This window comes from Centrocercus urophasianus, unplaced genomic scaffold, assembly GCF_019232065.1.
Source record: "Centrocercus urophasianus isolate 14NV4802_14NV808 unplaced genomic scaffold, USGS_Curo_1.0 seq_13, whole genome shotgun sequence".
Taxonomy (NCBI): Eukaryota; Metazoa; Chordata; class Aves; order Galliformes; family Phasianidae; genus Centrocercus; species Centrocercus urophasianus.
This window is the reverse complement of record NW_024884475.1, coordinates 29,040,499-29,058,527: the sequence shown is the minus strand read 5'-3', so window position 1 is coordinate 29,058,527 and position 18,029 is coordinate 29,040,499. Positions and strand designations below refer to the sequence as shown.

The 18,029-nt window shown below is 35.4% G+C and overlaps 1 protein-coding gene across 32 annotated transcripts in view; it reads right to left on the bottom strand.

Annotated features, from left to right (window-relative positions):
• SORBS2 (sorbin and SH3 domain containing 2) overlaps positions 1-18,029 on the bottom strand; it is a 185,431-nt gene that overhangs the window by 61,636 nt on the left and 105,766 nt on the right. For 20 of the 32 annotated variants that reach the window (XM_042811805.1, XM_042811812.1, XM_042811813.1 and 17 more), the window contains 5 exons: positions 11,864-11,913; positions 4,918-5,010; positions 2,525-2,551; positions 1,479-1,603; positions 70-687 (listed from right to left, as the gene is read on the bottom strand). In XM_042811805.1, the coding sequence (XP_042667739.1) occupies positions 70-687; positions 1,479-1,603; positions 2,525-2,551; positions 4,918-5,010; positions 11,864-11,873 (873 nt within the window). In that variant the 5' untranslated portion in view covers positions 11,874-11,913. Of the gene's footprint in view, positions 1-69; positions 688-1,478; positions 1,604-2,524; positions 2,552-4,917; positions 5,011-7,682; positions 7,723-11,863; positions 11,914-18,029 lie in introns of all 32 variants that reach the window. The other 12 variants (XM_042811830.1, XM_042811834.1, XM_042811831.1 and 9 more) reach the window with 5 other exon arrangements.

Here is an 18,029-nt window from a genome sequence, read left to right as displayed (position 1 = left end):
AAGTATAACTAAAGAGAGTTAAGTGATTCATGAATTATCTAAAATAAAATATGGAAAAATTAAATATACCACACGGCATTCTGCAGCCTGTGAAGAAGGAAGAACTGTAGACTTTTGTCCCACATCCTTTGAAGACATCTTTGAAGTGTCTGGAGAAACACTAGGTGGATGTTCTTGGATTTCAGGCTCTGCATTATTGTCAGGGATGGGAGCTATCTGAATGGAAAGAGATGCTGTGTGTATCTCAGACATGGGGTTACAGGCAGGTGAGACAGGCCTTTGTGAAAATATTGGCACTTCAACAGGCTTGAGCTGTTGCTGTATATTACAGTGAACACCACTTGCTGGGTCTTGTGTCCGGGTTAATTTAAGGGTAGATACCCTCCGCTTTTGAGACTGCTGCGTTTGGCCTTGATGGAGAGTGGCACTAATACCAGCTACTGCGCTTGTGCCTGCACTGGAGATAGCGGCCAGCGGTCTAGTGATTGTTTGTACATAGGACACATTCGTGTTAGATATCTGAGAAGATAATATCTTCTGGGCAGACTTCTCGTTAGTGTAATAGCCAGTATCTGTAGGAGGGTGTTTAGCTGGCTCAGTTGTTACTGTCTGGAGATTAATTGCATTCTTGTGATTAGTTACTCTTGCTTTCTGAAAGCTTTCTTTTCTAGGAGGTGGCAGAGGTGCCTTATTTGCCAAAATCATCCACACACAGCAAAATAACATTGAAGAAGAAACAGAAAGAAAGTAAATGTTAGCAGGAGATATATTGTAGTTAGAATTCAATCTTTAAATAAAGAAACTAAGACCTTAGGTTTTTACTCAAGATTGTTAATACTATGGAAAACAGAACAACTCAGGTTCCCACCGTCTTTTGCTGTAGGGGGCTGAACAATTTGTATTTAGAAAACTAGATGTTCCATTTGCTCAGAGTGAACTGGAATCAGACCCCAGGAAAGAGTCTTTCTTTTCTTTAAAAATCACAATTATTACAGTGAAAAAAAAAATTAAAACTGTGGAATCCTTCATGATATTCTCCAAAATGAACTATATGATTTTAGATTACAACCTATTATTCACAGGTAATGCACATAAACACCACACACCTCCTAAAGCTCTGAATTAAATAGTTACAGAAACAGATCTGACACTGGTCTGTTGGTTCTTTTTTGAACAAATTAATGTGTTTGCACATTAAGTGCCTTCTAATCACATTGTTCAGCAAAACAAAAAAGCAGAAATACTATCTTATAATTAAAAAACCTTTATCCTCCAATATTTTGATAACCAGTGTACTATTTATTTTAGTGTAAAATTGTAATAAGTATTATTTGAAGTTTGGGAATACTCCTAGAAAACTGTGATTCACACTATCTGGAAGAAAAAACTTCCCCATAGGGATATCCCATCTGTATATGGTGTCCAGAATAACACACACACGAATGCTAAAGAATGAAATCTGGTATGCTCAGTTTTACCTGAGTTGGTGATTTTTTGTCCTGTAGGTTTGGCCGCACACTTCTAAAACCTTTTGCTGTAAGAGATGAACTGCTAATGTCTCCATTCAGTGTCTCTCTGCTTCCATCATTGTAAGCTCTCCAAGCTTTTGAGAGGAAAAAAAATCACATTTTTTTGATGATTACTAGATCCAGATATTGCAGTCATTACAACAAACAAACTGTATGCAAATACAGAAATATTTCTCTATTACACAACTAGAACTACTGCTGATATTTCCATGGACGTTTTAAGAATAGAGCTAAAGCTGTAACTTTGCAAATATTTGTATCTTATTTATATCAGTACTGTTCGTGGCAGTTTGTTAGCTCCCTACAACGTTCTTATATACTGTAGATGTTCAGCTTAGGAGTCCTTTTGAGATCCTGGTGGTTTATCCCTAGTATAAAGCAGACTGAAATATTCTTTCAGGTTAGGTTCTTGATCTTCACAGCTAGATTTCAAAAAACATCCCAGCTCAAAAAAGTCACTACCTGATCATTTGCTCCAATCTTTTCAAATCTGAACACCATCTCAGTTTTCCAAAGCATAGTTTGTCTTTATTATAAGAGCTAAACATCCAAAAGGACACTGTCCAAATACATGGAAGATACTACACTACCTCAACAGGTTACTGATTTGAAGACAAAATATTGAAGAAAGAGCCTGGGATAAGAAACACATTGTGTGAGTAGGCTGCTAAGTGGGGTGGGTGGAACTTGTAATCCTAAGTAAGAGACTAAAAATGATATAACAAGTCCCACTGAAGCTGAAGGTGACAAATTAGCAGTCTGTGTGCTCCCATGCAACTCATTTTCTGACAACACACACTGTTATAGGAAATACTGCTTCCCAAGTGAGACCTTAATTTGAGGTCTTAACCAACCATTATTATTACAAATTCAATGCTACTTTCCTTAACGATTCTATATATATGAAGTGGTGAAATCAAAGGAAGGAAAATTGTTACATTTTATCCTGTTAACAAGATATTACAATGATTCATAAATATTGCTGTTTTATTTACCTGAATCTGGAGACTGAGAATCAGATCCTAAAATCAAGAAAGAACAAATATTAGTTTGTGTTATAAATGCTTGGAGTGTCTTAACGTGCAGCTAAGCTCACAGATTTAATTTTGTAAGTTATGTTAAAAAAAAAAAAAACAAAACCCAAACAACACAGTGACTCAGTATTCAATGATGCCAAGAGATATATGTATGCTTCTATTAATTGGTCTGTTGCCATGTCTCTGCAGATAAAAGTATCGAATTAAATGGCATCATAGTGATCTTGTTTTTGAGATCAGATCAGAAAAACAGCAAAACATCTGGTCCATACTCCTACACCAATTTATTTAAATAATTAAGCTGCTGATACAATCAGTAAAAAATCATTATGAATACAAGGTTTTATTTTAAGGATCTTACTGAGAATTATGTATCTATATATTAATTTTTACTGCCTGCAATAGATGCAGTTAGCAAAAGAATCTGCCTATGAAAGCAACTAGCATATGTGAGCCTTTCTGATGCTGCCTATGGGAAAAACATAGCTATGGTCCCCCTCCCCATCCCTCGCTTCACAGCTCCAGCTGTCTATATAGATGCATTCTTATAAACAGATCATCACCTTGTTTCCTTTCTATTAAGGCCAAGTGTCTTCCAGGAGTATGGGAGTTTTTGCAATTGTATAAACAAATCTTGCTTAAGAAATATTTGAGAATCAATATAAGATAAATTTAAGAAATATTTAAGAAGTATTTGAAAGTCTCTAAAAAGCTAGTTTTGAAAATTAGGAATAAAACCTCTCTAGCAATTTTTTTTTTTTCCTCATGACACAGTTTAGAAACTCTGTAAAATATGCAGCTATTCTTTTGCCCAGTTACCTGAATCTCTTCCTTAATTATGTCTCAAAATAGTATACTATGTATAATTAATGTTTACTGTAGAAGTTCTACAGTGTGCTAAAAGTTGTTAATTAATTACTGCTATTTCAGACAGCCAACGATACATATTTGCTATCTTTTTTTTTTTCTTTCAATACATACTGAGGTCTACTACCATTTAAAATCTTGATATCAGAAGAAATACATTCTTTTAAGATCAGCTGAAAAGTTTTAATTCAAAACCAAGAAAGATGTCTACACGTTATCAGGATTTTTTTGTTTTTTCACTCCCCACCAGAATGCGTGAAACTTTCTTCACCACTTCAAACCAAATCACTAATGGACACATACATACTGCCAGCACAGGGTAGATCAGAAATTCTGGTGTTTTCTTGGATTACTTAGAGATATAATATATCTCAATACTTAGAGTGTTTTTTCCCTTCTAAACAAACTAATGTTTTTACCTCTCCAAACAAATTGAAAATAATTTTTATGTATGATAATCTAGCACCAGTAGGACTACAGAACTAAGAGCACTCGTCACCAGTTTTGAGTGCCATAGCACAACACATTACAAGGCTTGTACATGCTGAAATAAAAAATTCATAGAAAGACTGCTAAGAAATAGAAACATAATGCTTTCTTGAGTTATTACACAAGCATTAATTTCTATGACTGTTCTGCTACCCTTATTACAAAGAGCAGTATCCAAATTTTTAATTTGTTTCAGAAAATCAAACAGAGTTCTTATTCCTGGGATTAGTCTTACATTACAAAAAACATACAAAACAAAGAAGTTACATCACAACTATTTTCTGGCTTTCTGAAATTTATGCTCATTGAACTTCATGTATTATATTCACTGTGAACACTTAATGTTTATATTGGTATAAATTAGCCTACAACACTTGAGATTCTTTACGGATTTATACTTACAACTACTTAATTCATGTTTGAATCTGGACAGCTGACACCCATTAAGATTTCATCTTGTGAAATCAGACAGAAGAATGCTAAGCAGCAGCTCTCCCTACTGAATGCTTTCTATGGTTTTATTGTTCCACACATTTTTAGGAAAACATTTCATAAATGTTTTAAAATTATTCTGGCTTCTGATGATCATTGTACCATTGCACACAGATTCTTTTAGGAGCAGTTCTAAAGCCAGTTGTAATAAACATCCTCTCTTCATGCTGTATTATTTTGTAAAACAATGGGGGACATGAGACCCAAAATCTGTGTTATGTACCAAAGGCAAAGTTAATTTTACAGGGAAAAAAAAAAAAAAAAAAAAAAAAAAGCTTCTTCCTAAGTGTTTCTATTTTTTTTTTTTTCCATCAATGACTAAAGAATACAGGCAGAAAAAAATAAAAACTACTTTCTAAAGAGAACTGTAGAACTAAGGAAAATACCTGTCAGTAGAATAGAAAATATGGTTACCATTCCCCTCATTGCAGAGTAATACTGTAGACAAATGTAATGCTACAGAATGCCATTCATGAGCAATATCTTACTGTTAGTTGTTATACCTGAAGCCAGTAGGTTTGGAGAGCTCTGAACCCTCTTCACAGATGTTAATGTGACAGACATTGCAGCACGTTTGCGAGCACAACCACCGCTATCTGGAAGCACAAAATAATACAGACACCAGCCCCAGACAAAGGAAGCAAGCACATGCAACACATCACAGTGTGAGATACGCCAAACATACAAGAAAATAAACATGCAATTAGAGAAATGCTGCAGGTACACGTAAATTCATGAGTTCCACAGATTAGCAGAATACATAAACTTTCACAAGCTTTAAGAAACAATAAACCTCATACAAAATAAGAAAGCAAGTACCTAATACTAAATTCACTATGGAAATACACATGTCCAGTTGCCTAGAAAACTGCTTAATTATACCCAATAACTGAAAAAACAAACAAGTAATCAAGATAAAGGATTAAGCATTCCAGAGTAATATTAATCAATAATCTGCACTGTAAAATAATTTCATTGTATGCATTAGAAAGACACCATTCATCAAACTAAGCCTATGTAGATTAGCTGACAAAGTACTTCTGTATGGCCCTTCAGACACTCTAAACACAAGAAACAAACTAATTAAGGATGGCATGTATTACTTTGATTCGGAGAGAAGTCCCTTTTTTTTCTTTTTTTTTTGTTTGTTTGTTTGTTTTAAATTTAATGGAAGATAAACACATGCATGTCTGGAACCAAACTATACTTCAAGGGAAAGACTTGAAATATAAATCTAAAATATGTCTGAACAACTAGCAGTACGAAAAACCTTTCTTCTGGAACTGGCTCTCCTTTTTTTCTTTCCTCCCTCACTTGGGGCTGTCATTCTGTCTTTAGCAGAACTTCGTTTTATAAGGAGGAGGCTTTCCTACAACGTGCTTTCTTAGAAACTCTTTCATAATTATCAAAGGTTAGTAAATATCCTTCTCGATTATTTATCCAGACTATTTTTCTGCACTTCAACATAATCATTATTTTAATTTTTGTATTTTACAATACTGAAGTTTCATGTAGGCCACCACTTCTGACAAACTACAACTTTGATAGAGGCCCTATGATTTTTGCATGTGTCCTGTAAGAGGGAGTTATATAAAATTATATTTAAGGGAGGCCTACAACCTATTAGTGGAAAGGATTTCCTGTAACGGTAATTTGAGCTACAGAGAAGACATCTTAAACCAATTTCCCAGAGAAGTGAGCTGCAGGTATTTCCTTGCTCATTCCAGCATTCCCCCAAAATAGCAAGGATACACATTAAGCAGTTGTTAATGCAGACAAACATCTGAGTCACTGCCCCAGGTGTCAGGGGTTCTAAAGAGCCTCTGCCAGCTCCAAGTCTGGAGGCAAAGGGCCAGATGATTTCAGACAATTTTAGTCAGCAACAACCTAATGCATTACATTAACTGATATTAATTATTGGTACTAGACTTGGGAAACAGAAATTGGTTATCAATTTATTTTAATTTGCTTACATAAACATAGCATAGCAATGGTAACAAAAATCACATTTTCTGTTCTTGTATCATTCTTCCTACTGACATAAAGTGGAAATAATTCCAGGGAGACTTGACAATTTGCTGATACTGAATTTTTGTTTTTATCTGAATATGGGCAGACTTCAGCAACACATTTATGTCATTAATACAAGCTGCCGCTTTTTCTTTTTAATTCAAACTAATGCTTTATTTGCATTTTTCAAGAGCTACCTTTTTGATTTTCAGCATAGAAAAGCTAACGCAGGAGAAAAGGAGGAGGAGACCAACTACAAATATTTAATCAATATAACTTCTACGAATTCTGCTTCAAATTCATTTCTAATGTAACTGAACAGAGTGCCAATTTTGTATTAGTAGACACATTATCTAGCAAAAGATTTGACAGCTTCACACAGGAGAGATAAAAGAGGCTTTGCAATAGACTATATGCATATTCATACACCATTTACCACTCTATATAGAAGCCACCCCTCCAAATCTGTACCTGCTATAACATTCTCAGTACATGTACACAATAATGGCAGGGAGTTGCTTTGCACTCAGGTGAGATACAACCACACAAATGCACTGCCTTCAGTTGTGCAACATATGTGATCAAACATGAACGATTATGGACAAATACATATTTGTGCCTTATGGATTCCTTCTTCCTATCTTTGTCCAGGCCAAGCTCCCATAAGTCAAGGGCATCTGGATGAAGATCAGAAGAATCTGTGTGGTACTGCAAAAAGATCCAGATCTACATGGCCTTATACAGCTGAACTTTGAGAAGCTTATTTCAGCCTGTACTCCTCTTTCATAACTCCACATAATTTCCAGCAAATGCTAACTTTATTTACACTGATTACTGAAGTCTGAATAACACCAAAACACTCTAAGTCCAGAGAACAGAGAATTCTGAAACAGTGCAGGAGACTGAATTAACAATCATTTTCTCACTTCATTTGCAAAATATTAGCAATTAATATTGCAAAGTTGCTATTCAATGAATAAATGAAGATGAAATCAATAAAAAATGCTTACACACATAAAAAAATGTGTGCACATATGCATACAGTCAGCTTCTGACATTAGAAATCCTTCTGGTCTGAGAGCCATAGCCTCCTAGGGATTGATTTAATGTTTAACCATAAGCAACCTGAATCAGTTCTGCAAGCAGAAATAGACTTGAAGTTGGGCAACTGTTCGCAATCAAAAACACTGCTCAAAATGTCCAGCTCAAATTAGGCCCAACAGTGCTTGATATTCTCTTGCAAGCCCTCCATACTCACATCAAACCAGGAAAAGACAAACAAGCATCCTCAGCAGGTACTGCAGAAAAGGAGGAGAAAACAGTGGCAGGAGGTATCTGGTGAGGCATGTTTCTGCTAGTATCTTTTAGAGCAAAAAAACACGTAAATGAACTCCTGAATACTATGATTAGTTTTGCATGTTTATCTCTGAAGAGAGAAAAAGAAAGAGCCCCACACTGACAGGAAGTGACAAGCAGCTTGCCCTACAGCTTGTAGTACGTGCATATTTGCATACGTACCAGAACACTCCACAGCTTTGCTCTGCATGCTCTCTTTAATTAGTTCACCATACAGTTTCTTTTGCTTTGGAAAATTCTTTCTCCTTTTCTCCATTCTTCCCCTTTCCTCCCTTTTGTTTTCTTTTTGTTTCTTCCTACAAATAACTGAATTTTAAGTCCTGTGCAATTCTCAGCTGCCTTTTCCCCTGCACCCCATAATGATTCCCATAAAGCAAACCCCTCCTTACTTCAGAACCTGATCTGAAGAGCTGCTCCCAGTGGTTTGTACTGATGTGCTCCAAGCCTAGATCCCAGTGCTGAGGCTCTCCTGGCACAGGCTTAAGAGGGGCCCAGACACTGTGCTTATTCCTCAGAAGTCCTTAATCTGGGGTACTTCCTGCCTGCTCATCTAGGTTTGTGGAAATGTACCACTGACAGCTCCTGCAAAGTGGCTGGGAGTAGCCTGGCAAGTAATTATTTGGGCTTCTCCTCCTGCTGTCATCTGCCTGAACTCCTCTGTGGGTGCTAAGCTGAGCTACTACCACAGAACCTGAGCTACTACCACAGAACCTAACACTGACTACTCAGGGGCATCTACTATTACTTGATTCTTTCATACTGCTAAATTGCAGCAGATAATGATTTTAAAATTAAAATGTAGGAGAACATTTGAACAATCAAGCTATATATTTGTTTTAGTGATCCCAAAGCAGCTTCTATTAGCTTATAGCTTCTAACAGTCTATTCAGGAACTCTCCAAGGACCCAAGAATTTCTATTTTTGTCTCTCAGAGAATTTAAGATGTTAGTCTATGTGATGACTTGCATTAATAATTTTAACAATCACAAAATTTTTGTGGGCTTTCAGAACTGCAGACGTTTTCACTCTCAACTGCTCTTTATATGCCTCATTTATTTGAAACAGACAACTTTAAAATTAGATGCATTTATTGAGCATTATCTGTGTGAAACGCAGCCAAAACATTTTTGGAGAGACACTAAGAATCTGTTTTAATGTATTAGCTTGCATTCATTCATAATCCCTCAGTGAAGTTTCCTCTCCCCAACAACAACTTCACACACGCACACCTGATATAAGCAACAAGCATTTTTATCCTGTGCTGCAATCTGAAGTGAACTTCATTAGTGGCTTACATTTTCCAGGTCTTAGTTTCTCAAAATGCCTCACCAAGATAACGATGGTCACCAAATCTGCAATACTTAAAGGCTTGTTGATGAAAATACCTCTATACAGTTTAAAGTGTCATTCAGTTGATGACTTCACAGTCTGGGTTTAAAAAGGTAATACAAAGGCACACATTCTGCTAGACTACTATTTTTATTAACTTACAGCAAAATTAGAACACCAAAATCAACTACAAATTAAGGTGCCTTCAGTACTTCTGAAACCTTCTCCATATCCAATGTCTGCGCCCTTGTGTTTGCAAATACATTTCACTGCATTTAGCTGCTGAGTAGTTCTTCCTAACGTGTGGTACAGAATCAACATCAAGCACTGAAAAATCCCTCCCATATATGGTAGAGTAATGAAAACCAAAGCTCTTCAAAACATTTTCTCTGTAGACAAAAATATCTTCTACAGGGTTTGCTGAGACAGACTGCCAAGCCTGCAGCCACAGGGAATGCTGGGTTAGAGCAGCCCAGTCCAAGTAGTACGTCAGCTTTTTAAAGCTGCACATAGACCAGGTCTGTTTGCTTTGCCATTTGAACAACTACTTTCACTAAACTGAAGAGAAAATTTATCTGATTGAGTAATTAATGGTAATCCCACTTTGAAACAAAATAGTGGCAAATTCACAGTAACCAAAAATCTCCAATTTTGTCATACAAAAATTTCTATTATAAAGCAGTGAAATAGCAAAAAAAATAAAATAAAATAAAATAAAATAAAATAAAATTAAGGAACTTCTGCATTCCTTTCATGCCCTAAGACAGGTGACTGTACCAAACATCCTCAGTCTCAGTCGCTCTCCTCCTTAGTAGAGCAATGCTTCACCAACAGATGTGTAAGAAGTTCACTTCTATGTCCTACTCACGGGAGTTTTTCTTACAGTCAAGAAGTAACATACATCAATAGAACTGATATGAAATGCTGTGGTTTTTTTTGCCAATACTTCCTTTTAGTGCAGCTTGCAATGTGTACATCCGTAAGATGAAAAATGTTTTCACTACTTAAGAGCACAGTAAAGTCCAGCTTACAGCCATGATATCTTTAAGAAACTATGCAAGATTTCAAGTATACTTGGGTCTTTAAGTGGGTGTTCAAGTATCCTATGTGGTAGAAGAGTCGATCCAATAGATGTCATTCAGACATATAGTTGATTAAAATCTTTATGTCTGTTCCTCTTCAGAGTTTCAGACTAACTTGAGAAATTTTAGTATAGCGCAGAACAAAACCACCCTTCAGAGCTGCAGTAACACAAACTGGTAATTTTCATCTCTGACACAAGCCACGCTTTTCAAAAGTAGAAGCTATAAAATGACATCTATTATGTTTTAACCCATATGATTACAGAGTACAGTGTAATCACACTCAGATGATGCTTAGCTGACTTACTTCTGAAATTACAGTTCTGTGTAGCAAGCAGTACTTCACTACTGCATTTATTATACAGACTGACATGTTTAGGAAGGAAAACTCATTAAAAAAAAAAAAATCAAAATGGTAAGACAAATTTCCATAAATGAAATCCTTATCAAGACTTGGTGCTACTCCCTCTCCATCACCCTCAGGTCTGCAAAAGATTTCAGAACAAACAAAAAATACCCCACCTCAGCTGAGAAACTTTGCTTCTCCTAATTAAAATAGTTGCAAATATAGCAGTTTCATCACAAGACAAAATTAAAATGTATTACACAATTATTTTAACTTTGTCTTAAAAAAATCATTATGAAAACCTCATGAATTCCAATCACTGCCTGAGAGAATCAGAAGCCAGGAAGCTCTTCAATAAAGGAGCCTAGGAAATAACAGCAAACTATAGCATGGTAACATTAATCCCTTGGACTTAGAGCATGCAGATGAAACATCTGCACTGGCATCACAGGCAGCTCAGGACTTCTAGTCCCAAGCATGAGATTTTCCTTATTTAAATTGTCAGTGCAGCGCTGTGATCAACAATAAAAGTAATTGGTCTGCAGAGAATGAGTATTTCTTTTCCTGTGCCACAGTTAATATGCAAAGCAGACAGTTTACCTGTAGAGGGTAAAGAAGTGATTTACAGTTTACAGCTGTAAATTTTACACCTGACATGAGGATTTCACTGGTCTGCTTACTGGAGTGCTGCTCCCACTTCTAGCAAAACCATTAGAATTATCTACTGACTTAAATGATTCAGGAACAAGTCAGGACTATTTTACAGATCATAACATAAAGATATATACTGCTGAGGAATTTGTGTGGTCAGTAGATCTATCAACGAAACTTGAGAAAAAACATAAATCTTTAAGTACAAAATAGTTATTCTCATCTGATTATGCAAACGCAGCCAATACAAGATAGTGTTTATGTCTTTTAATTTACTGACAATAAAGAATGGAAACAAAACATTTTTAAGGCATGATAGGAAAATGTGATACTTTAGCATCAATTTTCCACAGCCTTTATGTCCCAACACTACATACATTTGCAGAAAAGCATATGTATACAAAACTGAAAGAAGTAACATAAGCACAGAAAGCTAAACATGCATGCATGTTTTATATGTCCATATATATCCATCCATACAAAACCAAGTATGTAAATTTCATATATGGAATAGAAATCCACGTAAACAGACATACTACTAAAATACTTTGCTTTGTCTAAATTCAATACCAACTAAGACATACTTTGCTCATGAACTTTTAAATAAATCTGGGATTTTCTTTGCCTTCTGAACAACATATACAAGTAAAGAAAAATCTCACATAAGCAGCGTACCTGTGTTCATTCTGACACTGACGGATTTGCTATAAAAGTCTTCAGATTTCCTGCGAAGAATAAAATGATCTATTAATTTGTACAAGACATGAATATGTGGCACAAAATGGCAGTACGACTTCTCAGGGAAGTGGAGAATCAACACGATATAAACAACAGTCCTATTTTAATGTGGCTTTAATTAAATTGGCACTGCATGTTCTTCCAAAGTTAAAGATGAGCTGGTGCTTCCATTATAAGCTACTCTATTTGTAAGTGTTTAGTATCTCTCTGGTAAACATTTGCTCTGGGTTAAAAATGTAGTAATTGATTTTTGGTCCTGAAACTATAAACTAAAGAAGACCAGTTTAAGAACGTGTTTAAAGTCTGCTTATGTCTTATTCACTCTTCTGCGTGAGGAAAGATACAAAGCATAGGCCTCGTAAGATTTTTTTGAAGCAAACAAAGTTATTAGATCTTTCCTCATATGTTTCCAAGAAGGAGATGTGTCTGTTTTCATCCAGTGATTTATCACTTCTCTACAGACAACACAACATTCTTAATGCTGCCCACTGCATTGCTTTGCACTGTAGAATATGTTTTGGCATCCACAGAAATCCATTTCAGTTGACCCACTGGAGTCAACGGACAGGAAATGAAGTTGTTATATATTTGGTTTCCAAGCTCAGCAATGTGCTTTTTAAATGTAGTAATGTGCATGAAAATAATGTATGTAGAAGCTGTAGCACTTATTTAGGCATCTCGACTCCATACAGCACTTACAAACTAACAAAAGCAGAAAAAAGCAATGAGAAAACCCACAACTGCAGAAAAAACAGGACTCTCTACATTAACAGGCCACTTCAACCTACACAGCACCAACCGGAACAGTATTTTCCATCTCAGTTTATGACAGTTTATGTTTCAAATTAATCTGAGGATCGGGAACTTTAATAACTCTTCTCTCTCTCAGTCTCTTTACAGTACTGCAGCAGCACAAAAAGATGACAAAGAGAAATGCAGAACTGTTTCAAAGAATACCCCATTCTTACCACAGATAAGAGCCACAGAGCCTGCTGTGTACTCAGCAGTCTCAACTGTGTTTTACATACATGCTGCCCACTATAATTTACTTCAGTGAGTAAGAAACACTGAAGGACAAAAACGTATGAGCTGAATATTTAATAAAATTTAACAGTGACAGAAAATCAAAATAGAATTTGAGCTCAGCTCAACAGGTGGACTGAATTACCTGTACCTCTGAAGTGACAATAAAAATGTTCTCTTGTATTCATAATGAAGCCAGACTCTACACTGCTTGAAAAACTTAATGGTAAGCGATTCTTCATGCTAAAGTATGTGAAGAAACTGTCTGAACTCTGCTGCTATTAACCAAAGCCAGTTTTTGACAGAAAGCATATATGATAAAAAAAATAATAATTAAAAAAAAAATTAAAAAACCTTAATACTTAATACTTAAATACTATGGAAACAGTTATCTGGCAATGAATGAAGTTTAAATCACATTCTATTCTGCAGCTATCAGAAAATGATCTGAAAATTTCTGAAAGAGCTTTAAAAATTAAGGCAAATGATCTCTTTTTTAAATTTTTTTTTGATAAATAATCTTTGACTGACACTTTGGATTTACATAACAGCGGCAGAATATTTTTAAAGCCCCGATTTCTTACAACATTTTTGGGCTGCTAGAAGAGATACCATTTTCAAGCCTTCTTTTAGCCTGGAACTGAATCACTGATGGTACTTGCAAACAAGCAGTGAAATGCAACATGATATTTATTTTCAGACCCAACAAGTACAGAACTCTTGGAAGACTGTGATGCCAAAACGATTTTTAGTAGGTGGCTTTGATACATTTACAGTGAAGATTGCTTAACTCTTACTGAAGTTCTAACACACTACACTCAGTTTTAGCACTTAACCTTTGTCCTCTTTAGACTTTTTCTATCCTGATTACACTGCATGACTGACTCACAGTGAAGGATTCCAATACAAATCATTCACATTTCCACATTAATCTAAATTTCCTATAGAAAGAAAAACGCACAACATTGTATACCCGAAAAGTATGCATACAAAGAAGGTCATATCAATTGAACTGACTCAAACAGCAGGCCTTGCAGTTTAACTAACTGCCACTGCTCACTTAAAATTATTTGGAATTTTCTGTTGGTAGAGAGGTAAAGGATTGCCCAAATACTTAATGGTACTGGCAGTAGGATTCAAATGAGCGCAGAGAAATTAACAGTCAGATGTACAAAGGCAATGGACTATAAAAATAAAAATTTGCCTTAAAGAACATGAAGATTCTTACTTCAAGAAATTGGTGGAGAAGGGGAAGCAAAGGGATTTGTTTTGCATTACAGTTCCTACTTTGCCTCCTGAAAATTGTTTGGAGTACATAGGCTTGCAGAAAGCTTTAATCTGAGTGATGTAATGACTATTCCTCTGGAAATATCAGACAGTCTTCACTACCAAAAGGATGTCTCACAATCAGCTTACATATTCAGCTCTTGGATGCTAAACCAGAAGGAATGCCCATAAATATAGTGCAGACACAAAGTACTACTGGAACATATCAGTTTGCAAAATCAACAACTGTTGATTTAGTCATTAAGGTCAGGTAGGTCTACAAAATTCATACCTAATCTTAGATGATAAGATAAAGGAACACCAAGTTAGCCAGAGTAGCATGGGGAAATTTTCCACTGAGAAAAGTTGTGCATGCTCCACCCCTGGAGGTGTTCAAGTTTGAAAGGGGCAGTGGGCAGCCTGATCCAGTATCTTAGTATTTGGCAACCGTGCCTGCAGCAAGCAGATTGACACTAGATGATCCTGGAGGTCCCTTCCAACCCAAGCCATTCTATGAAAGGGTTAATGCACAGAAATGGGTTAACTTGAGTACAGTTAACTTGAATACAGCTGCAGTTACCACTGCTTTAGTTTCACTAAAGACGTAAGACACACTGCTGTATTATTTCTTGATAAGACCTTATTTCTTGATAACACCACAAAGATTATTTCAGCTCAGCAATACTTTGAACTATGAAAGATTACTAAGAACACTAGTAGGAATCTCACTGACACCAGCTCTGTTCTCCCCAAGAGACCTTGCAGCTAGTTGTGATTGCTTCTGTTCCTGATAAATTATGAAGTGTGGGGTTCTGCGGGGAGCCATTCTGTCACACCCCTTCTGTTCCAAATTTCTGTGCAGCTATAAAAAGAGTTAGTGAGAAGTCAAGAAAAATTTCTCCACCTTCAAGAGCACAAGATGCATCTCTACTGTTTGAGGCTCAATTCCATTGTTGATATTAGAGCACTTACAGGTGCAAATGTATCACCCAACCAAGCATCAGCTAACCAAATGTGAGCATAGGCTTTCTGAATCAAAGTCTAAATGAGCAGTAACATGTTATTATCTGCTTGCACCTCATCCAAAGAATTAAGATCATCTTTGTTAGTACCCATAATCTGTAACTAGGTAAAGACAGTGAACATTAAAATTCAGAATATCCTTTGACAACAAAAAGGAGAAGATACTCTTTTGGAAATACGTAGAAACCCTGAAAAATGCCATTACAGCTAAATTCTTAGCTTAATGATTTGTACATTCTTAAATGCCACTTGTAAGTATCAGCTCAAACTCATCCAGCTTATAGGTATCTTTCATGATCTGTCTCTGGCTCTGTGGCCTGGAGTGCAGAAAATTTTGAAATGCTAGATTACTTATCTGTGTAGATAACCAGCAAGCAAACTCCAAGAAATGAGTTGTTTTCTTTCACAGTTTTTGAAAGACTGGTGAAGAGCAAGGTAGTAATTTGCTTTGTTTGGTATATTTTGAATCAAAGCATTCAGACTATTGCTATTTCATTTCCAAAAGAAACTGGCAACGTCCAAATAAACTGTGTATGAAAATACTGCTGATGAATTCTACTTAATAGTCTGAATGAGACTCAAGGAGAAAATACTATCATACACACAACTTCCCTTTCCCAAAAGCAGCAGATCTTAGTTATATTTCAGCTTCTTGGTTCAGAGTACTATGATAAATTGTTAGTTTCATTGGCTAGAATCAACTAAACAACTTCCTCTAGTTTGCTAGGGATTAGGGATAAAATTAGGGATTAAAACTTGAAGACATTCCAACTGTGCACAGTATCAGTACAAGTAAATTAAGTAGGTATTTAACTTTCAATGTAAGCCCAGTTCCCCTGTAGTAAAACCCCCACAAACTACTTAAAGCACTGAGGAGATTTCATCTTGAAAACCACAAGCAGTTCTAGTTCCCATGATCAAGAGATCAAAGAGATCACATACAGGAGAATTCATCTCAGGAGTGTATGGCTAACCATTCTTTATAAACACATCAAGTGGACATAACTGGAGGAAGCAGAGGAACAATGATGGCACAAGTACTGCTACAAACTATTTGTCTTAAACATAAGTTTGAAAATCAGAGTGTGGTTTCTACTCACAGAAGCCATTAAGGTCTGAAACATTTATCACAACTGCTGTGGTCAAAATCAAGAGCCTGAATTTGGCAAATGTATGAAGAAAAAGTGACTGTCTGAAGGAAAGAGAATAAATTTGATAGCACATCACATTCCAGGCATCCAGCCATACATTCCCAATGTAATTTTTCCTCTGAGAATGCTACAAATGCAAAATGAGGAAGAAGTGGTATGGTATTCTTTTCTTTTCCATATTTCTTCATAAAATAGGAAGAAAATCAAGTGAATATTTGATGACAGAGAAAAAGTAATGAAACTATAGAGAAAAACTACATGTTTCTAATATGAAAGTTCCTTACAGCAATTTTTGTTGTTGCACAAATTGGGGGGAAAATTCACAATTGCATTTTAAATTGGTATCAAGTTAGAGGTAATTAGAATATAAACTTACACATTTTCTATTATATATTTTTCTAACAATACACAAGCTTTCTAGATCACTTTTTGGAAACATGGAAAGTTTTGACAAAAGAGGGTCTGATTAGGACATGTCAATCATTTCACCATGATCAAGTAGCTTATTTTACTAAATACACTACTTAACACAAATACTCAAAATTCCATTAACTCAAATTTTTATTTCCCAGAAGATAAAAACAAAAACAAACAAACAAACAAAAAAACCAACAACAACACCAGGCCGTATACAACCAGTTCTCCATCTTTCTCAACACACAAATTCCAAGAATCATTAGAACTATGTTCCTATTTAAAATCCATCACGTGATAGTTAAATATGAATTCATTAGTCTTCAGGAACTAACAAACACATGACAAAAATTTGCAGAATCTTGAAAAGCAATGATGAAAGTAAAACTTGGTAATTACTTTAATCATTACACTTGAATGATTAAAGTACCATTAATCAAAATTCCCGTTTTTATAGAGCATGATACACAATGCATTTCTACATGCACAAATCCCCACTTAAATATCATTCCTTCAAAAAAAATTTTTGAGGAAATAATGTTCATTCATGAGAGCAAAAATCCTTTCCTATTTTTTTCTTTTTTAAATTTAGAAAAATGCTTCCCTGAAATAGATGTAATTTTACATCTATTTAACAGAGTTAGACCAATTCACGGAGTAAGATTCTGTAATGTATTCTTAACAATTATGCTGTAGCAACAGAATTTAATTCTAGACTTCTAAACATGCTCATTAATACAAAAAAAACCCTAAATCTACATAAATGATGATATTAATTAAAATGAGATTAACTGGAATATTTTCATCCTTCTTATTTACAAAGATACATAAGCTCAATGGGATCACATAGGCAGATACTTTATCCCTAAGTACTTAAAATTTTCAGACAATTTTGTCAAATTTTGGCAGACAGCCAGAGGCCTAAACAAATTTGACAGTTTACTGTTCTGTGAGTAATTCTCACAAAGAATACAGATGTTATTGAATCCAAATGGGTGATCTACCCTAGATCATGCCAGGAAGAAAAATTACAAGCTGTATATGGATAATCGCTACATACCTTATGATCTTTGCTACAAATCAAACAACGAAAAATACTTGTTAGAAATCAGATAATGTTCAAAAATTACAAAGGAGGAGATCACGCTGATGTGAACTGAAGAGCCATAAAATGTGAAATGATAATCAGAATACTTTAGTTACAAAGCAAAACTAGAGCAGATTTT